At 40.7% G+C, this 25888-nt stretch overlaps 1 protein-coding gene across 1 annotated transcript in view; it reads right to left on the bottom strand.

Annotated features, from left to right (window-relative positions):
• Positions 1–5176: 5176 nt before the first annotated feature.
• LOC126263349 (cytochrome P450 6k1-like) overlaps positions 5177–25888 on the bottom strand; it is a 110185-nt gene continuing 89473 nt past the window's right edge. The window contains exon 6 of the mRNA XM_049960438.1: positions 5177–5359. Coding sequence (XP_049816395.1) covers positions 5177–5359 — 183 coding nt within the window. The remainder of the gene's footprint in view (positions 5360–25888) is intronic.

Here is a 25888-nt window from a genome sequence, read left to right as displayed (position 1 = left end):
CTAGAGCACGTTGGGTGGCACGGGATACATGCGGACGTGCATTGCCCTGTTGGAACAGCAAGTTCCCTTGCCGGTCTAGGAATGGTAGAACGATGGGTTCGATGACGGTTTGGATGTACCGTGCACTATTCAGTGTCCCCTCGACAATCACCAGTGGTGTACGGCCAGTGTAGGAGATCGCTCCCCACACCATGATGCCGGGCGTTGGCCCTGTATGCCTCGGTCGTATGCAGTCCTGATTGTGGCGCTCACCTGCACGGCGCCAAACACGCATACGACCATCATTGGCACCAAGGCAGAAGCGACTCTCATCGCTGAAGACGACACGTCTCCATTCGTCCCTCCATTCACGCCTGTCGCGACACCACTGGAGGCGGGCTGCACGATGTTGGGGCGTGAGCGGAAGACGGCCTAACGGTGTGCGGGACCGTAGCCCAGCTTCATGGAGACGGTTGCGAATGGTCCTCGCCGATACCCCAGGAGCAACAGTGTCCCTAATTTGCTGGGAAGTGGCGGTGCGGTCCCCTACGGCACTGCGTAGGATCCTACGGTCTTGGCGTGCATCCGTGCGTCGCTGCGGTCCGGTCCCAGGTCGACGGGCACGTGCACCTTCCGCCGACCACTGGCGACAACATCGATGTACTGTGGAGACCTCACGCCCCACGTGTTGAGCAATTCGGCGGTACGTCCACCCGGCCTCCCGCATGCCCACTATACACCCTCGCTCAAAGTCCGTCAACTGCACATACGGTTCACGTCCACGCTGTCGCGGCATGCTACCAGTGTTAAAGACTGCGATGGAGCTCCGTATGCCACGGCAAACTTGCTGACACTGACGGCGGCGGTGCACAAATGCTGCGCAGCTAGCGCCATTCGACGGCCAACACTGCGGTTCCTGGTGTGTCCGCTGTGCCGTGCGTGTGATCATTGCTTATACAGCCCTCTCGCAGTGTCCGGAGCAAGTATGGTGGGTCTGACACACCGGTGTCAATGTGTTCTTTTTTCCATTTCCAGGAGTGTACTTTACGCGTGTATGTGAGGCTTCAAGGCTTTTTTTTATGTTCTCATTTTGACGATTAGTTTGTCGAAAAAATTTTGTTTATATACACATTTTCTGTGAATTACATTTCAGTTTGAGTAACGACATCCATACGTCAGATCTCAACTACGTTCCTGCAGCACCGACAATATGCAACGGGTACTCCTAGGTCCTCTATTCAAATTCCTTTGTTTAATGTATTGTGTGGGTGGCAGCCGTTAAACAAATAATAACGGACCTTTTTTATAGCCAACACGTAATTCTGTCAAAAAAAACTTTAGCCTTATAAATACACCCACCAAGGATGCTACACATTTATGTGAAGTGGCAAGGTGAACTGTAAACCTCAAAACCACGGCAAATCATGCATTTCCACTTCCATGCAAGTCTACACTCCATTCAAATACTTTAAATACTGTCAGAAAAAAACTTCCAGCCATTTTAATCTATACCTGATGTTAACAAATTGCTCTTCTTCAAAAACGCTTTCTTGTCGTCGCCAGTCTGCATTTTATATCTTCCCTATTTCGACCATCAGTAGTTATTTTGATTCCCAAATAGCAAAAGTCATCTATCTCTTTATGTGTCGTCAAACCACAAAGTTTTTATTTCTCCTCCATGGATTTTAATTCCTACTCCAAATTCTTCTTTCGCTTGCTCAATATACAGGTTCGAATTCTGCCTCGGGCATTGTTGTGTGTGATGTCCTTAGGTTAGTTAGGTTTAAGTAATTCTAGGTCTAGGGGACTGATGAACTCAGATGTTAAGTCCCATTCTGCTTAGAGCCATTTGATTTCTTTTATGCCCCTCGACTCTTGTAACTGTCATCTGGTTTCTGTATAAATTGTAAATAGCCTTTCACTCTCTGTATTTGACCCCTGCCTCCTTCAGATTTTGAAAGAGAGCATTATAGTCAACATTGTCAGAAGCTTTATCTAAGTCTACAGATGCTATCAGCGTAGGTTTGCCTTTCCTTGACCTATCTGCTATGAGAAGTCGCAGGGTCAGTATTGCCTTGCGTGTTCCTACATTCCTCCGGAATTCAAACTAATCTTTCCCGAGGTCGACTTCTATCAGTTTTTCCATTTTCTTGTAAAGGATTCGTGTTACTATTTTGCAGCCGTGACTTATTAAACTGATAGTTCGGTAATTTTCACATTTGTCAGCATCTACTTTCTTTCTAATTGGAATTATTCTGTTCTTCTGGACGTCTGAGGGTATTTCGCCTGTTTCATACATCTTGCTCACCAGGTGGAAGAGTTTTGTCATGTCTGGCTTTCCCAAGGCTATCAGTAGCTCTAGCGGAATGTTGTCTACTTCCGGGTCTTGTTTTGACTTGAGTCTTTCAGAGCTCTGTCAAATTCTTCAGGCAGCATTATCTCTTAAATTACAATGAAATGTATACCCCTAGCTGCTTACAGGCGTTGACATAAGTCAACAGGGACAGTTGAAAATGTGTGCCCCGACCGGAACTCGAACCCGGAATCTCCTGCTTACGTGGCAGACGCTCTATCCATCTGAGCCACCGAGGAAACAGAGAAATAGTGCGACTCCGGGAACTTATCTCTGTCACGCCTCCCGTGAGACCCACATTCGCAACTTATTGTCCCGCACTATATTCATAGTGCCCCTGGCCATTATACTCATTACTCGCGGCTTTACTGCCCATTCCCGTAAGAGTTCGGGCACTGTTTGTGCATCCGCACAGAAGAAGATGGTCAAATGGCCGGTGAGCCTTAACTATATACATATATAGTACTATCTCGTCCTTCTCATCTTCATCTACGTCCTCTTCCCTTTGCATAATATTACCCTAAAGTACATCTGCCTTGTAGAGAATCTCTATATACACCTTCCATCTTTCTGCTTTCCCTTCTTTGATTAGGACTAGTTTTCTAGCTGAGTTCTTGATATTAATACAGGTGGTTCGCTTTTCTCCAAAGATCTCTTCAATTTTCCTGTACGGAGCATCTATCTGACTCACAGTGATATAAGTTTCTACATCCTTACGCTTGTCCTCTAGCGACTCCTGCTTAGACATTTTGCTCTTCCTGTCAGTCTCATTTCTTTTGAATTGGATTTTTATATTTTCTCCGTTCATCGATTAAATTCAGTATTCTTGTGTTATCCAAGGATTTCTACTAGCCCTCGTCTTTTTACCTACTTCGTCCTCTGCTGCCTTCACTATTTCATATCTCAAAGCTACCCATTCTTCTTCTACTGTGTTCCTTTCCCCTGTTCTAGTCAGTCATTCACTAATGCTCTTTCTGGAACTCTCTAGAACATGTGGTTCGTTCAGTTAATCCATGCCCCATCTCCTTAAAGTCCTGCCCATATGCAGTTTCTTCATTTTTAATCTGCAGTTCGTAACCAATAAATTGTGGTCAGGGTCCAATTCTGCACCTGAAAATGTCTTACAATTTACAATCTGGTTTTGAAATCTTTGTCTTACCAGTGTCTCCAGGCCTCTTCCACAGATACAACCTTCTTTCCTGATTCTCAAATCAAGTGTTAGCTATGGTTAAATTATGCTGTGCGCGAAATTCTACCAGGTGTCTTCCTCTTTTATCCCTTTCTCCCCGTCCATATTCACCTACTACTTTTCCTTCTCTTCCCTTTCCTATTATCGAATTTCAGTCCCCCATGACTATAACATTTTCGTCTCCCTGAACTACCTTTATAATTTCTTTTATCCCATCATACATTTCCTCTATCTCCTCCTCATCTGCGAAGCTAGTTGGCATATAAACTTGTACTAGTCTTGTGGGTGTGGGCTTCGTGTCTATCTCGGCTACAGTAATGCATTCATATGCTGTTCATAGTAGCTTATCCGCGTTCTTTTTTTTTATTCATTGTTAAACCCACTCCTGCATCACCCCTAGTTGATTTTGTATTTATAATTCCGTATTCACCTGACCAGAAGTCCTGTTCCTCCTGGCACCGTTCTATCCTACCTGCCCGATTAAGGGATCTGACATTCCACTCTCTGATCCCAGAAAGCCAGTTTTGTTTCTCATGATAATGACATTCTTCTGAATAGACCCCACCTGGAGGTCCGACTATGGGACTGTATTACCTCTGGAATATTTTACCCAAGAGGTCACCTTCATCATTTAACCATACAGCAGAACTGGATGCCCTCGGTAAAAACTGCGGCTGTAGTTTCCCCTCGCTTTCAGGCGTTCGCAGTACACCGCAGCAAGACCGTTTCGGTTGATGTTATAAGGCCAGGTAGTAATTCATCCAGACTTCTGGCCATGAAACTACTGAAAAGGCTGCTGCTCCTATTCAGGAGCCACAGGTCTGTCTGTCCTCTCAACAGATACCCCTCCACTGTGGTTGCGCCTATTGTACGGCTATTTGTATCGCTGAGGTACGCAAGCTTCCCCACCAAAGGCAAGGTCCATGGTTCATGGACGGTGGGAGTTAAGCATTTTAAATGTCGACTCCTGCACAATTCTGTCACTTTGTATTACGTACAAAGACTGCTGGTGATTATTCGCTGTGACAGTGACATATGATATATCACGTGGATGTTTTAGTGGATTTTAACCTAATGCCTTTCTTTTTCAACCGCAAGTCGCCTCAAGATGTTCGTACGGAGTGGAACTGGACTTCGCTTAAGGAATTCAACTAAAAAAACAGCTATGGTGGGTTTCTAAGCTTTCATGCTAATTAACTATGGAAACACAGGAAGGTCAGGAGTATAACACGATCAGTATTGATGTTCACAAAGGTACACAAATAGGAAACACGCCGAACGTGTTTATGTTTCAAACCGCTGGATAAGTATGCAGGAAATAGCTTACGTACCCTAGGTTTCAGGTGAGGAAAGGACTCTTCTCCATAACATACAGAAGTAACAATGTAACTAAGTAGCATGAAACACAATACAAACATTTTAATAGTTAGATAAATAACCATTCAATCTTTCTGGCGTAATGAACGTACCACACAATACAGGAAAAACGAATGACACCTGTCGTTAGAGCGGCAGTATCAGCAGAAAATTGGACACTGGTTCACAATCTTAAGCAACAGTCTGATTAATCAGATGATGCTTATGTTCCATCACAGAAGAGGGCTAATGCTGGATCCACTGGCGAGCGAATGTGAACACAGTGTGTGTAGACATTTCTACAGAGCTGTCCACAGCAGCAGAAGATCTTCAGCACGCAGGCTGTTGTCGCCGCTCGAACCCCAAAAGTTGATTCCGCCGATCGGTATAAGTCCTGGGAGGCTTGGATCCATGCGTAGCTGCTTGTCTCCTTCAGGCAGAATGTCAAATTTTGACAGCAGATGTACGATCGCCGTCTTTACCTGCATCAAGCCAAAACGCATGCCTGCAACAAAATAAAGGTTCCATCATTTCGTTGATGGTGCGGAAAATAATGTTAAATATTATCAGTCTCGTAATTTCATAACAATGAATCAAAAAATTCATTCCACTCAACATCCCAAATAAGACTGTGAGACTATTGGTTTGATACACAACATAGCCTGAGTGCGGTTTGAAGAATTTCCGCGCTCGTTTCAGCGGATTATGGGCTGTTCCCCAATCTTCACCTCAGAATATACGATACACAAACAGTTAATATACTATAAGTCGCAGAACAAAGTATTCATCATTCAAGGACGGGTGGCCCTCGTGAATTCCCTCCCAAGTTTAACTTACGTCTCAGGCAACAAGAGACACCTCCGACTATGAAGTGAAATAAAATAAAATTCACTTAATTTTTGAAAAATGGAACCCACACGACGGAATAATCCTTGGGTAATAGAAAGAGAGAGAGAGAGTATGTGTGGCAATCTGCACTCTTGATGTTTTGCAAGCAATGAGTTACTGAATTTTGTAGCAAAATTTCCCCATCCCCGACTTTTCGATCCACATTTTGTAAGACAAAAGGTAATAAAATCTGCGTTTGAGCGACATGAGGAACGTGTTTTAAGTTTTTTACATAATTCAGAACCAATTCCGACAACCTTTTGTCGTAGCTGAATTGTAACAATTGGCAGCCTCGCAAGAAAAGTTCAGTGTCTGAACCACGACAGATCTATGTGATGTATTATTTAATGTTTTCCTTTGCCAGTTGTCTTAGTAGTATAAAGGAAGTGATTTTCGGAGATCTGCTTTACATTTCATCGCTCCTCTTTTGTGACATCTGAAGACTGGATACAATGTAAGTTCTATGCAATTACAACCAATTATAATTGCAACAAGCATGTCTCAATGCGTGAGATCCAGTTAAATTATGTATTCCCATTGCAGTAGTTTCAGCTGGTGGTAATATTAGCTCTTTAATGCTGAATAATGTAGTATCACAACCCATTGGACGCCAAATTCCGGATGTACTGAATAATTTATGTTGTTGAAAACCGGAAACGTAACATTTAACATAAATCGAAATATATTTCGTACTAATCCGAAATAGGTAACTGCAAAGTTACAGAGGTTGAAAAAAAGTGTTGAAACACAGCGAGAAACGTATGGTTCAGCATAAACGAGGGCACTAAGCAAGCCTGCAGGTTGCGTCAGACCACGAATGGCACTTGTGCAATGTACTCATCACTTTGAAAGAGTTAGCTGTGGACAGAATGTTGTTCTGGGTAGCTGTGTGTACATTACGTCAGAGCTAAGTGAATTCGAAAGTGGACAATTGCGGGGGCTCATGTGGTGGATGCTTTCGTATCCAAAGTGGCCGAAGTGTTTGGTGTTTCGAGAGGCACCGTATCGAAGATTGATACCGCATACAGGGAAAGCGAAAAAACATCAAGTGCTAAGTCACAACTTGGACAAAAGTATGTGTTGAACAGTTGTTACAGAGGGTCATTGAAGAGGAGCGTTGCGAAAAATAATGTGTCGGATGATCGTCACGGACAGTCATTGAAGAGGAATTTACGAAAAATAAGAGGACGACAGCTGCAAAGGTCACTGCAAAACTGAATCTCGCAATCGTGAATCTTTTCACCAATGAAACAACGTCGAAAGAGCTCCACAACCTGGGAATCGCAGCTCGACCCGAAATTCCAAAACCACTCATCAGGGATGCTGCAATTGCAAAACTATTTAGAAAAGATATCTGTATGATGCGAAAATTGGCAATTGACCCTAAATAACGAAAAATGTGAGGTCATTCACATGAGTGGTAAAGGTAATCCGTTAAACTTCGGTTACACGATAAATCAGTCAAATCTAAAGGCGGTAAATTCAACTGAATACCTAGGAATTAAAGTTACGAACAAGAGAAATTGTAAGGAATACATAGAAAAGGTTGTGGGGAAGGCTAACCAAAGACTTCTTTTTATTGGTAGGACACTTAGAAAATGTAACAGATCTACTAAGGAGACTGCCTACGCTACACTTGTCCGTCCTCTTTTAGAATACTGCTGCGCGGTGTGGGATCCTTACCAGATAGGATCGACGGAGTACATCGAGAAAGTTCAAAGAAAGGCAGTACGTTTTGTATTATCGCGGAATATGGGAGAGAGTGTCACAGAAATGATACAGGATTGGGGTGGACATTGTTGTGGCGTAACAAGCTAGCTACGCCACACTGAAGTAGCCGAAAGGGCACGCGTCAACTCACGCCGTCTTGCGTTAAGTCTGAAACAGGATACTCTATGAATGCTATAAAGAAAAGAACGGAGCTTCTCGTATACTTAACTTTAATTCTTTGTGGTACATTTCTCTTGATAATACAAGTGAGACTCTCTCCAGATATGGTTAATGCGCCTTGCTAGGTCGTAGCCGTGGACTTAGCTGAAGGCTATTCTGTCTCTCGGCAATTGAGAGAAAGGCTTCGTACGTGTAGTCACTAGCAATGTCGTCCGTACAACTGGGGCGAGTGCCTAGTACGTCTCTCGAGACCTGCCTTGTGGTGGCGCTCGGTCTGCGATCCTGACAGTGGCGACACGCGGGTCCGACATGTACTAATGGACCGCGGCCGATTTAAGCTACCACCTAGCAAGTGTGGTGTCTGGCGGTGACACCACAGACATCATTAAAGCAAAGGCGTTATTCGTTGCGGCGGAATCTTCTCACGAAATTCCAGTTACAAACTTTCTCCTCTGAATGCGAAAATATTTTGTTGACACAGACCTACATAGGGAGAAACGATCACCATGATAAAATAAGGGAAATCAGAGCTCATACGGAAAGATACAAGTGTTCGTTCTTTCCGCGCGCTATACGAGATTGGAATAACACAAAATTGTGAAGTGATTCGATGAACCACTGCCAGGCACTTAAATATAATTTGCAGAGTATCCATGTAGATGCAAATGTAGGAAAAAGTGGTGCTGAATCCGTAACACTTGAACGATGGGGAAATGAAAGGAAGTCATTTGGTCGGATGAGTCTTGTTTCATACTTCACACTTTCACACTTTCCAACTTCCGGCTGAGTTTGCGTCCCAGAAGTGAAACATGGTGTAGTTTCGGTGATGATTGGGGCAACAAATCGTGATATTCCTTGGGATCCACTATTATCGTAAGGCTGCGTTACTACGAAAGATTACGTGACCATTTTGGCTGATCACGTCCATAGCATAGTAAAATGTTTGCTCCCCAGTGCTGATGCTGTGTTAAAAGACGACAAGCTTCCGTTCATACAGCTCGCGTAACACAGAACTGGTTTTTTGATTACGAGGATGAATTATCGCATCTCCACTGTCACTTCAGACAACAGATCTCAGTATTAATGAGCCTACTTGCGAGACATGGGTGGGTGTTCCCGGCCCACCTGCGTCATCTCCATCATCGTTATCTGAACTTGTCAGTATTTTGCAGGAAGAATAGTACAATATTCCCTAGAAAACCGTACAAGTACTGTATTTATCCATTCTGAGACGACTGGAAGCCGTTTTAAATGGCAACGGTTTTTCTACACTGTATGACAGTGTGTTGTGTTTCTGGTGTTTCCATATTTTTGTCCAACTCCGTACATTTGCACATGTGACAGACCTCAGAATTACATTTTTACCTCATAACGCATAGGCTGTAATACCTTATCGCATCCTCATCGAGCATTTCTGAACACTGTACAAATCAAACTGATGATAAAGAACGACCACTAAGAAATAAAGTACACAAAAACCTTATATTATTTGCTATGTCTCTCATTATTTCCTCTACTGACTGTTGTTATTATTGCTGTGTATTTCATATTAATTAGGAACATTTTCTGTGTGTACAGTACAAAGTTGATAAGTTCAGGGTCCGGCGCAACGATGGTATTGATGTCAGAGTAATTTTTGTTAATTTTTCTACATTTAATGCATTATTAATGTAAGTCACTTACCAACCCGACCTCCGCTTCATTCAAATAATAGCTGGTGTTACACACCGTCTGTGCACTATTTGCTTCCGACGGCTTAGTGCCAATGGTGGTGTATCCAAAATTGATAAAAATGTATCAGAAGTCTGCTCCATCAGTTGTGAAAGTACATCAATCGATGATGATTCCGGTGCACAAGAAGTGTGTGGTGACTGGATTCTAAAGGTCTATAATATAATTAACACCATAGGATAGAAAAAATTCAGCTCATATTCCTTGAAGAATTCATTATGAAAAGGCTTTGGTCAAGAGGTCCACCTCCATAGATTAGTGGTCAGCGTGGATGGCTGCCATGGAGAGAACTGGGGTCGATTCCCAATACTACCACGATTTTTCCTTGGCTGAAAGACTGATACGGGGTTCACCAATTGTCGTGATGTTAAGAGGAGCTATTTGAACGAGACGTAGCGGCTCCATGTCTGGAAAGTCGGTAAAACGGCCCACAGGGGGGTGTGCTGACCACATGTCACTCCATACTGAATCTTCATGAATCTGCAGGGAAGAGGGCCCCATGACGACTGGATCACGTCCCTTGGACCTTCCGGGCCTGGACGAGGAGCGCGTCTACATTTTACTTCCTCCAGATGACTGTCGTATTTCTAGAATACTTACCTCGTAAGCATCCCAGATCTATGAGAAGTACTCAAAAATCCGTCGAAAGCGTGTTTTGTGTGCCATTTCCTTCGTAGATTTATTACTTTTTCTTATGATTCTTGCTACGACTCTCAGTTTTGCATCTGCTTTTCCAACTATTAGTTTTATGTGGTCATTCCACATACAGTGCCTCCGAATCGTTACTCGTAGACATTTTACAGTAGTTACTGTTTCCAGCATTTCGTCATCTATAGTGTAATTGTACTATAGTGGATTTCCTGTCTAATATATGCACGGTATGTCACATTTATTTACACTCACTGTCAACTGACACTTCCTGCACCCTTAATCAATCTTCTGTAGGCGTTCCCTAGGGTGTTTTGAAGTTGCAACCTTGTTACAGACAACTACATCATTTGCAGACAGCATCATGGGGCTTATGACCTATTCACTAGATAATTTCTACAAGTATTGTAAACAGTTACGGTTGTATCACACTTCCTTGGGTTGTTTCTGATATTAGCATTACATATGTCGATTTTCTTCCGACAAGAGCGACGTGTTGCGTTGTATCTGTAAGGACTCTTGTTTCCAGTCACAAATCTGGCCGGATACTCAGAAACGATCGTATTCTCTTCACTAAACAACTGTACAGGACTGCATCAATACCTTTCTGAAGTCAAGGAACACGGCATTAATCCCAACGCCGAAGTCTGCCGCGCTGTGCATCTCATGAACGAACGGATCGAGTGGAGTACCGCAATATCTTTCCTTTTGGAATCCATGTTGATTTTTATGGGGCAGATCTTCTTCTCTAAAACTCATGATACTTGAGAATAAAACTTGTTCCATAATTCCACAACTGACTAACCTCAATGATGTGCATCTATCCAACAATCATTGATGAAAACTGGGATGATTACAGTGGCCAAACCTACCAAATTCTACTTCCCTCAGAACCTACACATCGAATGAGACTCTGCAGTGATGGAACACTGGATTACACCAACCTCAACTCTTACACACCGAGTGAGGTTCTGCACTGGTAGAACACTGAATTCCCCCTGTCTTCACACCTACACACCAAGCGAGATATCGAAGTGATAGAACACTGAATCCCATCTGTCTCCACATATACACCCAAAGTGAGGTACCAGAGTGGTAACCAACTACCTACATACATACACACCAGGTGAAATACTGTAGGGTGGTAGAAGACTGTATTCCACCTGTCTCCACATCTATACGCCAAGTGAGGTTCCACAGTCATGGAACGCTGGATTTCATCTGTACAAATCTGCACATCAAGTCATGTACCACAGAATTAGAACATTGAATTTCACCTGCCTCAGTACATACATACTGAGTGAGGTATTGTTGAGGTATAACACAGGATTCCACCTGTCTACATACTTAGAAAGCAAGTGACATATTCAGCGGCAGAACACTATGTTCCACTTGTCTTCACCCCTTCACAATGTGTGAACTACCACAGTGGTATTCCACCTATCCCCACACCTATACAATGAGTGATGTACCGCAAAGGTAGAACACTGGATTCCACCTGTCTCCACACTTACATGGCGAGTGACATACCACAGTGGTAGAATACTGGTTTCCATATGTACCCACACCTAAACACGTCGTGAGAACCTGCTTTGGTAGAACACTGGACTCGCATTCAGGAAGGCTGTGATTCAGTCCCCTCCAATCCTCCAGAGTTATGTTTTCCGAGGTTGCCTTAAATCGCTCAAGGCGCTTGCCAGGATGGTTCCTTTGCAAAGAACGCATCAAATTCATAACTCTTTCCTTCCTTTCCCCAGTGTGAACTTTTGTTACGTCTTCAGTGACCTCAATGTCGATGGGGCGTTATGCCTGAATCCTTCTTTCTTACTTTTACCGACGTCTAAAGGTATTTGTGACAGTATGTTTAGAGGTTATAGTAGCCGTAGATATGTGTTTGTAAATCTACAAAAGTTGGAATACAGTGATCATAACTATCGACTTGTAAAACGTTGGACAGAGCTTATTGACCTGAAAGGCTAGGGTAGTTTTGGCCTAAACATGTAAATAGGATTTCACCGTCTAGTGCGTACTGTACATGGTTAATGTGGTTTCCTGATACTGGAGAAGCACAAGTAACTACATATTTCCCAAGTGCTGCCTCGTGATGCGAGGCCCAGAGTGGAGCTGGCCACAACCCAATATGTGGTGCATAGTGTCGATGAATGTAGCCCTTTGTTCGCAATTTTCGTAGTGGACGTTCAGGAGCCCCAAACTGCAAACCTGGATAGCCCTGAAATCCAAACCTGTCCATGCCTTTATTATCAATTATTCACCATCCTCCCCAAAGTTGAGGAAGCTGCACTAATTCCCAAGAGACGACGGGACTAGGTGTACATATGAGGCAGGTCCTATCCGCCCATTATCGTCTCGTCTAAGAAGTGACTTATTGTCCCCGCCATTGTGGCCACAGACAACCTTTCCAAATGTCTAAGTGATCTCCCAAGTTTAAAGACTGTCAACAACTTCATTATTTAATATGGACACAAAAAATTAAATATTTACATTGTAGAGAAAAATCCATAAAAAGATACAGAATAAGTGACATAGCCCTGTAGACACTTTCATTATTTAAAAGACGTAAGGACAAATTCCAAGAAAAGGGTCACTTAGAAATGAGATTCCAAAATTAGAAATCCATTACGGAACGAAATAAAGATAAGGAACAACATGGGCATAGAAAGAAAATGGCAGTGTAGCAACACAAACTGTGAGACTTTTTATAGGCTATTTGTTGCTCATTTCTTTCAGCTCTGTGCGTAAAAGCAGTGTACTATCATCTTATATTATTTACAGTACTTGGGTTTGAGATTTACCTCCAATGAACTGAGTATATTTACCACAGATACTTCCATTTCCCAATTTTGTTGAAAACTGAGAGTGGCACCAACCGTCAGTTGTTTGTAGAGGACATTTAACATAGTTATCCATCAATGCGTAGCATGTGCGCATAAGAAATCTAATTGAGATACTTATTGTGTACAAATTCTAAAAAAAGCAATAAAGATGAACGGAGCAGTGACTCACCAATGCCAAAAGGCATTAGCTGTAGGGATGCCTGGATGCCTTCTGCTCCTCAGAGAAGTGCTCTGGATCGAATTTCTCAGGGCTTCGAAAGAACTCCCTGCCATAATGGAGTCCCATAACAGGAACTATCACCGTAGTTCCTTTCCCCAAGACACAGCTGTATCCTGGCAGCTTATAATCCTTCACCACCTCACGATTCAGAAATGGAGCAGGCGCGTACATATGAAGGGTTTATGGAAAAAAAGAACGTATCTCGACCTAGATGTGTTAGTTGCTATTCTGCAGAAGCAGTCCACATGAAGCCTTAATTCTTGTATGACAGTAATTGTCCCAATCGAATAACAATAGATCTATCATTCACTAGTTCCTAAAATAATTGGTTTATGGCCTAATGGGTGTTTGCTTCGCTATGAACAGTGATACAGGCAACAGAGTTGATGGTATGAGCGACACAGTTATGATTCAAAATAAGGCAACACCCACCATAATAATAAAGGTTTCTATGCCTACGTCACAAGCCAAGGGCGAGAAAATAGAGAGAATATATGTAGAGGTAGAGAAATTGATAAAGTACGAGAAGGGGATCAGAGTTTGATAGGCATAGGTAACTCGAAGTTAATACTTGGAAGGGAATGGGAGACAAAGCTACTGGCGAATAAAATACTCATCAGCAAAGCTCAGCACATTCAATAAAAAAGTAAAATCCGTTAACTTGAGAGAAGAAATATAGCTACCTATACAAACGATTTAGGAAACAACCTGATCAGCCCATTAGATTGTTTGGAGATGATGGTGTCGTTACTGATCACAGCGATGTTATCCTGCGAGGCCTTTCCCAGGAAATCTCACGACGCCTGGAACTTGTTATGAATGCCTGTGTTCGTTATATCTGTGATGTTCGACTCTTTTATCATATTTCACCATTACAAGGACAGTTATTGTGGCTGCATGCAGACAAGTGCCGAGATTTCCACACCATCTGTCTTCTATACTGTCTTGTCAATGAACACTGTCCCTGGTATCTTTCCTCGACCCTAACGCTCTGGTCTGAACAACGCAGCAGGAACGCCCTTCCCATCTGAGAAAAATCCTCTCAGTTCCACAGCATCGTTCAGTCACCTTCTCGAAGTCTTCTTATTGTCAGTAGCGGGAACTTGACTCTGGAACAATTTCCCGTATTATTTTATACTAGGAAATAACATCTCTAGCTTCAGAATATAGGTGATGACATATCAACCAAAGTAACAATACAATTACCATTGTACTTGTATGCACTCGTTGCCCTTGTACAAACCTCCTTCCAACCTGATCTCCTCGTTTCCCACTATTATTAGCCAATGTAATGTTCTTAAATTTCCTTTTCCAACACATGCTTTATCAGAAAACATGTATTTTATAGACCTATAAATTCTTGTTTTATTGGCCACTATCATTATTGTTATTAATGTCAAAATTTATTATTAGCGTATTATCATAATAATAATAATAATAATAATTAGTTCCACTAGTATCACTATTAGTGGCTGCAGCTGCAGTAGTACAGGTAATGCCAGTATTAACGCTGTTAGTTCATAGTCTAATTTACTCACACTGCCACTGAGGACACTTACATCATTTTAATACTGTGGATACTGAAACTGTTCTTTTCTTATATAACAGTGATCTGATAAATACCGTATTTGTGAAACCCTGATCCGAAGTAAGAGAGGGCCTGATGGCACTAATCAGATCACGTTAAAGGATCAAATAAATAAATACATAAATTGATGTTACAGGTAAGTCATCAGAACATCAAAACCAAATGCAAAGTGATTTAGGTAAAACAATGGCATGGTGTGAAAAGTGACAATTGTCACTGAATAAGAAAAAGTGTGAGGTCAACCACATGCATACCAAAGGAAATCCGTTAAATTTCGTCTGCACGATAAATCACTCAAATTTAAAGGTTGTCATTTCTACTAAATACCTAAAAGTTACAACTATGCTCAACTTCGGTTGGAACAATCACATTGATTATGTTGTTGGGAAGGGAAGCCAAAGACTGCATTTGAATGGCAGAGCACTTGAAAGATGTAAAAAAGTTTACTAAAGAGACTGCCTACACTACACTTGTCCTCTGCTTTACTATTGCTGTGCTGTATGGGCACCATTACCAGGGTGATTTCATCTCAAATCATACAGGTCTTGTCAGCTCTTTGTCATGAATTTCTCTAGAAAAAATATGTATCACATCTATATCATATGTGTTGAGAAATAAAATGTTTTTGATGTATCTTAATTTTTGTAAATGGTATGGCCGTTGGGAAAATGTTTATTTTGTAAATAACTCTTACAACACTAGAGAACAAAAAAAACCATAAGTACTGGAGATCTGCAGATTTTTTGCGTTAAAGCTCCCTCTTAGTGTGTTGAAATTTATCTGACGCTCACACACTTATGGGCTTCCTTTAACGTACAAATTTAAGATGAAATTATGAAACTTACGTTAACTTTTCCACTTAATTTTTTTTTCTAATCAGTAAAGTCCCAGAACGGTATCTTTTCTGTCATATTGCCAGATACTACTGATGTAATTATAAAAGGTACCTTCTTTGCTCCAGCAATCTGTATTATGTAAATATTTGTTACTAAAAATGTAAGGAATTACATTTCTATGAGTTTTTACGAATTATTTACTCGAAAACCCCCAATCCAAGAACTGTTGAGAATTACACAGTTTGGTTAATATGTTAGTAGTCATTGCAAACACAGTAGGCAATACTTTTCTGTGTAAAGTGTAAAAATTGTTCAACATTTTCCATATTTCGCATCACTGAACTTCTAGCGTAAAATACGCATGTTGGCAATACTGTTTCCAGTGCTCTTCTGTTTATAACAAACGATTGAAGACTTGCACATAAAACATTCTGCATCAAGTTCTGTGTTTTGTTTGAACATTTTGTTAGATACAGTGTCAGTGAGGAAATACAGTGATGAAAGAGTGAGTATGTGGACTATGAAAACAGTTGTTGGAAATCTCTAAGAGGTATTGCAGAAATATCTTGATCCTCAAGTAACAATATTAGCATCACATCCATTGTACAAGAACTGCTATGCTCACTACAAGAATAAATTTAGTGACAACCCATCTGATCAATCACCATCACCCAAATGTGAAACTGAAGAAGACAGTACAGATGTTTATATTCCTGGGTGTGAAGTTGTTGATGAGTTGAATGTTATCATTTGTTTGGAGCCCCTACTACATCCTCCCTTAAATGTCCAGGAAAGGTAAGAAACACAAGAAGAAAACAGCATGTAAAAAGAAAAGTGGAAGAAAATGAAACAAGTTTTGCACATGCAACATCTTCAAAAAATGGCTCTGAGCACTATGGGACTCAACTTCTGAGGTCATTAGTCCCCTAGAACTTAGAACTAGTTAAACCTAACTAACCTGAGGACATCACAAACATCCATGCCCGAGGCAGGATTCGAACCTGCGACCGTAGCGGTCTTGCGGTTCCAGACTGCAGCGCCTTTAACCGCACGGCCACTTCGGCCGGCCGCAACATCTTCAAAACTTTGTGAAGTGTATAATGTAGAAGCACGTGGTGCAGAACCTGAAGATAGTGATATGTGCATGATGTGTGGTTTCAAAACCTAAATATGGCTATCTCAGCAGTCACCTATACTGACAAGGTGACTACTCTCACCAGCAGATTCAGAAAATATACCCACTTCCTCACATTATTTGATTCCAAAGACTCGTACAATAAATAATGAGAAAGATATTTGGGCATGCTCAGATTCTTACTGTGAGCATCCATTCGAAGATGATACTCGTACTGTTGGTCCCAAATATTACTTAGGTGATGACAAAGATTGCAGCAGGCAAAGTCCCACTCAGGCTGATGTTATCTTTGTTAGCGAAAATGGTGAAAAAGTTAAAAAGAAAGAAAGATGTATGACAAGATCAATAAGAGAAGCATATCTCCTAATGAAAAATGAAAATTCGAATTCAAAAGTTGGTCTCCCAAAACTCTACTTCTCACGACCAAAATGGGTAAAATTCCAGCCAGCGAAGTAAGTATGCACATGTATTTACTGCACTAATATGAAACTTGGTTTTTCGCCATAAGCAGTGTCAAAGGAAAGTATATAAAGATGGACCTGAAACTTTTGTGTGTATGCTAAGAGCCATAAGGTAAATGTTGGTTGCAGGAGTGTGCAATGTGTCTTGCTGCTGAAGTGAGGACTGTTGAAGCATTACACCTTCAGGATTCTGACGATGATGTAACCTACGCATTATGGTAGGGAGGAGAGTTGGTGGAGAAAACAGTAGAGCCAGAGATGTTTGTTACAGAGGTTAGGCATTGGGTTATGAAAGGAACAGCTCTCCATCATATCCAGAGGATTCAGAGACAGGCCACAGCAGATTCAAATCAGCCACATCCCAGATAATGACACATTAGGTCTTCATATCGACATTTCTGAGAACTGGTCTGTTGCAATCCAAATACCAGGGGTCATCTTCTTTTAATAGTGCTTTGCCTTCGATGCAGTCTACACATCAGTCCCAATTACATCAACTCAGTTTACAACAGAAAGTATTCATACAATGAACATGATCTGGAACAAACAGATTAAAATCAGTTGCACTGACCGGTGACCATCCTCAGTATCACTTGTAGGCCTAATGAACATGACGAGTCTTATTCAACATTAACACAGATGTGGGCTTACGATAAAAAGTACTGATAAAAGATCAACACTTAACTCCACTCAGGTGTGAGGGAGCCATGACTTCCAGGGATGTTATTGCCTCCAATCCATACAGGTGATCTACAGGTGACGTAATGTTTAGCCCTCCATGGTTGGCCAGATGCCTGCTAACCAGGTTGCACACAGCATCAGCTGCCCTTCCCGCAACTCACCGCTATCAATAAATAATCCAGCCAGAAAACTTTTGCTGCGACGAATCTAATAACTTACGGATTCACGACCTCCACCACCGGGCAGCAGATGTGCCACAAAACCAGCTCGCCGGTCACCTGGTCTCCCACTAACTCCGGTACCACATACCACCAAACCCAGCAACACACTGCTCGCTCAAAGATCCTCGCCCGGGCATGTATCGATATCGGCTGTACATGTAGTTAATGGCGGCAGTGGAAAGGCATGCCTGCCAAAATTGAAGCCACCACAACCCAGGAAGTGGTTTTAAGCTTGATTCTATAATTGATGATTAGAAATGTTTTCTGCAGTGAGTCTTTTTCAGATAGGAAGCACTCGAGGAGGGCTACGCCTTGAATCTTGTAATCTATAAAATGCGACGTGAATGCATATAAACTAATATTATCAGTAGCCATACACCTATTGTTGCCTTTGAAGCGGTCAAATCATTTTCTGTTTTGTGCCTCAGCCAGCAAAAACGGAACGTTTATGGGATCACTTTGTTGTGCTTCCATCTGTGTCTGTCTGTCTGCCTGTTGAAGTATTAAGACTAGTTTTCCTTAGGAATGGGTTGAAATATCAAGTTGAAAATGATGTCAATGTCTACAGTCCCTAACAGGTGTGAAAAATTTTAGCTTCTAAGTAAATACAATGAAAGAGATAACTGCCATTTGTGTCATGTACTTCGATAATCTCGAACTCACTCATCATAATATACACAGTACCTCCCACTTACCAAAAAACATGAAAGTAGACAAGAAGCAAGACTTCATTGTACAAGTAAATAAAAAATTCCGAAAATTGTTAATTTGTAATCATATCACTTATAAAATATTTTTGACCATTTGTTGTCATCTGAGTGTCTGATTATTAAGGCCTCTGTTTTTCTAAGGAATAGGTAGAGATACCAAGTTGAAATATATATCAAATACTGAAGTCTACAGTCTATTGGCGGAGTAAATAGCTTCTGAGTCAATGCGGTCAAAACATGTGGTCGTCTATAAGGAGGGCCCAGGAATTGGTAGAGGCATGAAGATGAAATTTACAGTTCGCTTCGGGAAGTGGAAGAGAAAACGTCATCGGCACACCATTGTATAAACACTTCCTACCTGCCTAGTGCCCGTGAAGTGTATACGAGTACAGTGATACTTTGTTCCAGTATTTTCTCTGCTCCCACAACCTCTGCCGCTGCTCCACAAACTTCACAAAACCAGCCGCGTGGTGCCGCAGTGGATACTGAACCACTTCATGCACCCATCAGTGAAGCGATTAGTGACGCAATCATCGCGTCCTACAGCGCAGACACACACCAACACGTTCCACCCGTCGATGAATCTACAGCAAGGTACCTGCAGCCTTTGCAGAAATATATTATGTGTATTGTAGGTCGAGAGGAGGGAAAAAGAAATGGAACGGTAAGGAATTCATGAAGTCAGCCGCATCGGGATCTTATGCGGAGTCAGCAGCGACGAGTGAAAATGTGTATCAGACCGGGATTCGAAACTGGGATCTCCTACTTACTTCACAGCTGCGTTAACCACTGCACCACCTGGATATAGTGTTTATGGTAATTGCACAGACTATCTCGGTACGCCCCTCGGCCATCCCACACTCGGACATGTCCGAAAGAACCACTCGCTCCAAAAACCAACAAATAAAGTTGAAATTTATGTCAGTTATTATTATTATTATTATTTTCCTTTCTCAGACGTTACGTCTGGTTACAAATGGAAAGTGACGCGGACCTTGATCAAGCGTGACTTCCTTTTAACTGTACGGTATATGTTACATTGCATTTAGGAACTTTCGGGTAATTGAACATGTATCAATAATTACAGATTTCTGTAGTTGTATATATATGTTTGGATGTAGCTGTATTGCGTTGATGTACTGGTGGATATTGTGTGGTATGACTCCTGTAGTTGATAGTATAATTGGTATAATGTCAACTTTATCCTGATGCCACTTGTCCTTGACTTCCTCAGCCAGTTGGGTGTATTTTTCAATTTTTTCTCCTGTTTTCTTCTGTATATTTGTTGTATTGGGTATGGATATTTCGATTAGTTGTGTTAATTTCTTCTTTTTATTGGTGAGTATGATGTCAGGTTTGTTATGTGGTGTTGTTTTATCTGTTATAATGGTTCTGTTCCAGTATAATTTGTATTCATCATTCTCCAGTACATTTTGTGGTGTATACTTGTATGTGGGAACGTGTTGTTTTATTAGTTTATGTTGTATGGCAAGTTGTTGATGTATTATTTTTGCTACATTGTCATGTCTTCTGGGCTATTCTGTATTTGCTAGTATTGTACATCCGCTTGTGATGTGATCTACTGTTTCTATTTGTTGTTTGCAAAGTCTGCATTGATCTGTTGTGCTATTGGGATCTTTAATAATATGCTTGCTGTAATATCTGGTGTTTATTGTTTGATCCTGTATTGCAATCATGAATCCTTCCGTCTTACTGTATATATTGCCTTTTCTTAGCCATGTGTTGGATGCGTCTTGATCGATGTATGGCTGTGTTAGATGATACGGGTGCTTGCCATGTAGTGTTTTCTTTTTCCAATTTACTTTCTTTGTATCTCTTGATGTAATGAGATCTAAAGGGTTGTAGAAGTCGTTATGAAATTGCAGTGGTGTAGCCGATGTATTTATATGAGTGATTGCTTTGTGTATTTTGCTAGTTTCTGCTCGTTCTATAAAGAATTTACTTAAATTGTCTACCTGTCCATAATGTAGGTTTTTTATGTCGATAAATTCGCTTCCTCCTTCCTTTCTGGTTAATGTGAATCTTTCTGTTGCTGAATGTATGTGATGTATTCTATATTTGTGGCATTGTGATCGTGTAAGTGTATTGAGTGCTTCTAGTTCTGTGTTACTCTATTTCACTACTCCAAATGAATAGGTCAATATTGGTATAGCATAGGTATTTATACCTTTTGTCTTGTTTCTTGCTGTCAATTCTGTTTTCAGTATTTTTGTTAGTCTTGAAGCGTCCCCTTAGAAAAATTTATGAATGACTGTGCTGATAAACCTCCTACATTATTTTCTTTTCAAACAGCTGAGCAGAACTGAAAGTACTCAGACATTTCTCACTTTACTTATTCTGATCCTCATTAAATTGACACACAATAGTTTTAGCGCAACGCAGTCTGACTTTTAATAATCTCTACAAAAGAATGGCCCTGACTGACAATAACCTATACCTTTCGTCAATCACTTACCTCACAAAAATCTTCGTTACTCGAACTACTGCAATACAGCGAGCGCCACTACTGACAGCCAAATAAAAGATTCAAACTACTGAAGGCACTAACTACTGATAGGCATAGTTAGCAAATGAAAGATTTTGATAGAGAACAAACAATGTATTTACCTTAATAGTGTTCAAAAGTGATTATATATATATATATATATATATATATATATATATATATATATATATATATATATATATATATCAGTCCATGATATCCAATATTACAAATTTACTCTTTCTGATGGACACACGTCCAGATCATCCGCTCTCAAAATTCCGCCATCTCTCTCCCCACATCCACCACTGCTGGCGGCTCACCTCCTACTGCGCAACGCTACGCGCTGTTAACAGCCAACTGCCCAACACTACAATAGCGAATATTACAACAATGCCACCCATCCACAGACTGCACACAGCACAGCCAGTGATTTTCATATATAGCGCTACGTGGCGGTGGCGTTACCAATATAAGAACCTAAACAGCCTACTTACAGTCTTTGTCTATATTTTTCTTTCAGTTCTTCTTTAATATTTGTATTATCTTTTCCTATTTCTTGCCTGTATCCTAGATATTTATAGGCATCTGTTTATTCCATCGCTTGTATGCAGTAGCTGTGGCTATCCAATAAGTAATCTTCTTGTTTAGTGTTGTTTTCCCTTGACTATGCTATTTTTCTTACATTTATCTGTTCCAAAAGCCATTTTGTATCATTGCTGAATACTTCTGTTATCTTTAGTAATTGCTTGAGTTGTTGATTTGTTGCTGCCAGTAGTTTTAGATTATCCATGTATAGCAAATGTGTGATTTTGTGTTGGTATGTTCCAGTAATATTATATCCATAATTTGTATTATTTAGCATGTTGGATAGTAGGTTCAGAGCAAGGCAGAACCAGAAAGGACTTAATGAGTCTCCTTGGTATATTCCACACTTAATCTGTATTGGCTGTGATGTGATATTATTTGAATTTGTTTGGATATTAAGTTTGGTTTTCCAATTTTTCATTACTATGTTTACGAACTGTATCAGTTTAGGATCTACTTTGTATATTTCCAATAACTGTAGTAACCATGAGTGGGGTACACTATCAAAAGCTTTTTGGTAATGTATGCATAGTGTAGTGACCTTTGTTTAGTTTTAGCTTGATATGTCACCTCTGCATCTATTATCAGTTGTTCTTTGTATCCTTGTGCTCCTTTGCTGCAGCCTTTTTGCTCTTCATTTATAATTTTGTTCTGTGTTGTATGTGTCATTAATTTCTGTGTAATGACTGAAGTTAGTATTTTGTATATTGTTGGTAGGCATGTTATGGGGCGATATTTTGCTGGGTTTGCTGTGTCTGCTTGGTCTTTAGGTTTCAGATACGTTATTCCTTGTGTAAGTGTATCAGGGACTGTGTATGGGTCTGCAATGTAACTGTTAAATAATTTAGTTAGATGTGAATGTGTTGAGGTGAACTTCTTTAGCCGAAATTTGCTATTTTATCTTTTCCGGGGGCTTTCCAATTGTGCGTAGAATTAATTGCTCGGGTGACTTCAGGTCGCAAAATTATCACTTCAGGCATTTATGGTATTGTCTTGTATGTGTCTGTTTCTGCTTGTATCCACAGTGCATGTCTGTTACGTTGTACCGCGTTTGACCGTATGTTGCTCCAGAAATGTTCCATGTATGTTATGTTTGGTGGATTGTCTGTTTTAATGTGTGTGTTATCTATTGTCTGGTAAAATTTCTTTTGGTTTGTGTTGAATGTTTGGTTTTGTTTCCTTCTATGTATTTTCACTTTTTTTGTGTCTTCTAAGTCGTTTGGCCAATGCCTGTAATTTTTGCTTCTTTTCATCTAATTGCTCTATCGCTTCTTGTTGTGAGATTTTACGTAACCTTTTTCGTTTTTTGTCTGATATTTCATTTCTTATAAATTGTGTTAGCAATCCGACGTCTTTTCTCAGTTTTTTCTATTCTGATCTGTAGCCTGTGTTGTCATGTTGGTTTTGTTGCTTTCTTCTGTGTGTTGGTTGGTTCTGATCTCTGCCTAGTGTGTACATTTAGTGTAGTGAGTGCTCCTATACAGGGTGTTACAAAAAGGTGCAGCCAAACTTTCAGTAAACATTCCTCACGCACATAAAGAAAAGATGTTATGTGGACATGTGTCCAGAAACGCTTAATTTCCATGTTAGAGCTCATTTTAGTTTCGTCAGTATGTACTGTACTTCCTCGATTCACCGCCAGTTGGCCCAATTCAAGGAAGGTAATGTTGACTTCGGTGCTTGTGTTGACATGCGACAGATTTTCTGTGAACTTTGGGCAGGCATTGTTGGTGATGTCTTGATTGGGTCCCATGTTCTTCCACCTATGCTCAATGGAGCACGTTATCATGATTTCATATGGGATACTCTACCTGTCCTGCTAGAACATGTACCTTTACAAGTACGACACAACATGTGGTTCATGCATGAGGGAGCTGCTGCACATTTCAGTCGAAGTGTTCGTCCGCTTCTCAGCAACAGATTCCGAGACAGATGGATTGGTAGAGGCGGACCAATTCTATGGCCTCCACGCTCTCCTGATCTCAACTCTCTTGACTTTCATTTATGGGGGCATTGTGATTTCAAGAGAAGCAATAAAATGAGCTCTAACATGGAAAGTAAGCGTTTCCGGACACATGTCCACATAACATAGTTTCTTTCTTTGTGTGTGAGGAATGTTTCCTGAAAGTTTGGCCGTACCTTTTTGTAACACTCTGTATAAACCAGTAGTTGTAACACTTCCATAGTTGTATTTTCATTTATTTTGTTGTGTATGATTGTGCTGATAGTTGTTATTGGTTTTTCGACTTGTGCGTTATTTGTGCTTGTTCTGGTGGCTGTCTTAAGATTTCGTTTTCCTCTGATTGTTTAATTGGTGGGTGTTGTTCTTTGTTTCCTCTGGGATGTTTGAGTCCATTAGTGCATTTTCTTCCTCTTCTGGTTGCACATAATTTTGTTCCAGTATTTGTTGTACTTTTTTGATGTTTTCTAATTCTGACTGGGGTATCCTGTTATTTTTTATTATTACACGGATCTGATCTGCTAGTCGTTGTTCTGTTAAAACTTTTAATTCTGGGTATCTGGTAATAAATGCTGTGTATAGTTGTGATCTGTATCCAGTTGTGTTGGTTCCTAAGTTTGTTGCTTGGCAATAACAGAACATGAGGTGTCGGTTTACTTCATCTGACCATCTCATCCTCTGTCATTGTTTTCCTTCTAGGGTGGTTGCAGGAAGCATATCCTGCAAAACACCTCTATTTGGATTTAAATCATTTTCCGTGTGGCTAGCAGTGTCGTTACCATTGTGGACGGGCATAGAGTTCAAGCGTCATCCCCAACCATGACAGCGCTTGTCCGAGGCTTCATTAGTTCTGTCCTGAACCAACTAATCACACTAAAAGGGGGGTTATTTCTATTAGTGGTTTGTTCTTTTCGTCGCCTTCTACAACTGACAGAACATACCGGAGGCCTATTCTTTTCCTGGGCCTCCAAGGGTTTTATTATTATTATTATGTATATACACGATATAGTTTGTATGGGATCATCAGTGCGTGAGTCCTAGTCGCACTTGTGTAGTTTTTTAATTTTATCAAATAGAAGTGCAAGCAGGCGTCGGTGAGGACGATTTGTGTGAAATTATTTGTGAAACTTTTGCTGAAAAATTATCGTTTGACTGCCATCTTCATCGACTCACTTTGTTTCTGACTTAAGGGGAGCCGGAGGTGCCTATGATGCCCATGTTAAAATCACTAAGTTTGAGGAACATTTATGAATAAACTACCAAATAGAAAAATTTGAATTTTTTTACATATAGAGTGGTTTAGTATTGCAGTTATGACAGAGGGATTTTGGAGTATCTTTTCTAGTTTCCTTCCAATTAGTTTTTTATTAATGACCCAAATTTTTTTACAAATAATTGCTTTATAATTAAACTGAAATGAAACTACTGAACATATTGCCAAATGGCTGTGTTACAATGTAAGTTTGACCACTAGGAGTGCTGTATAAAAATTTCATCTCTCTAGCTTGAGTGGATTTTGAGAAAATGTTCCTTATATTCGAAAAATTCTAATTAATGGGAAATGGCTATCAAAGTTTCTCAATACATTCCTGCACTATAGGATGGATTATCAGGGTCTTCTTCTTCCTCCTCCAAAAGCTTCCCCTTCTGTCTTCTTTTCTGGCCTGTTGTTCCATCACACTTCATATGCCTTTCTCTCCTTTCTGCTCCTCTTATCCTTTCTCTGTCAATATTTCTTAGTGCTCTTACCGTGTTCACTCCAGCTGTAAATCCTAATGGCTTCAGAACTTCACACTTCACACTGTTCCCTTGGTTGTAGGTTGCTATTGCATCATAAATGCGAAAGTGCAATGTTTTTATGCTTACAAACACCCTTTTAAGAATGACTTTCCAAATCAGATTGTTTATGCTCTCGTTAGGATTCTGCGTCTTTCCGTGTAGACATTTGCGTAACAATTCTGGCTGTGCTAAGTGATGAAAAATTGATTTTATTGCATTTATCACAGCTGCTAGCAAACCATGTTTGTGATCATAGTCCTTTTTTGCATTATATTTGCACCAGGAATCTTTTGGGCACAGGCTGTGTTGTGGGT

The sequence above is a fragment of the Schistocerca nitens genome, chromosome 6 (assembly GCF_023898315.1).
Source record: "Schistocerca nitens isolate TAMUIC-IGC-003100 chromosome 6, iqSchNite1.1, whole genome shotgun sequence".
In the NCBI taxonomy this organism is placed as follows: Eukaryota; Metazoa; Arthropoda; class Insecta; order Orthoptera; family Acrididae; genus Schistocerca; species Schistocerca nitens.
The sequence above is the reverse complement of the archived record's forward strand: the minus strand, read 5'-3'. Positions and strand labels throughout refer to the sequence as shown.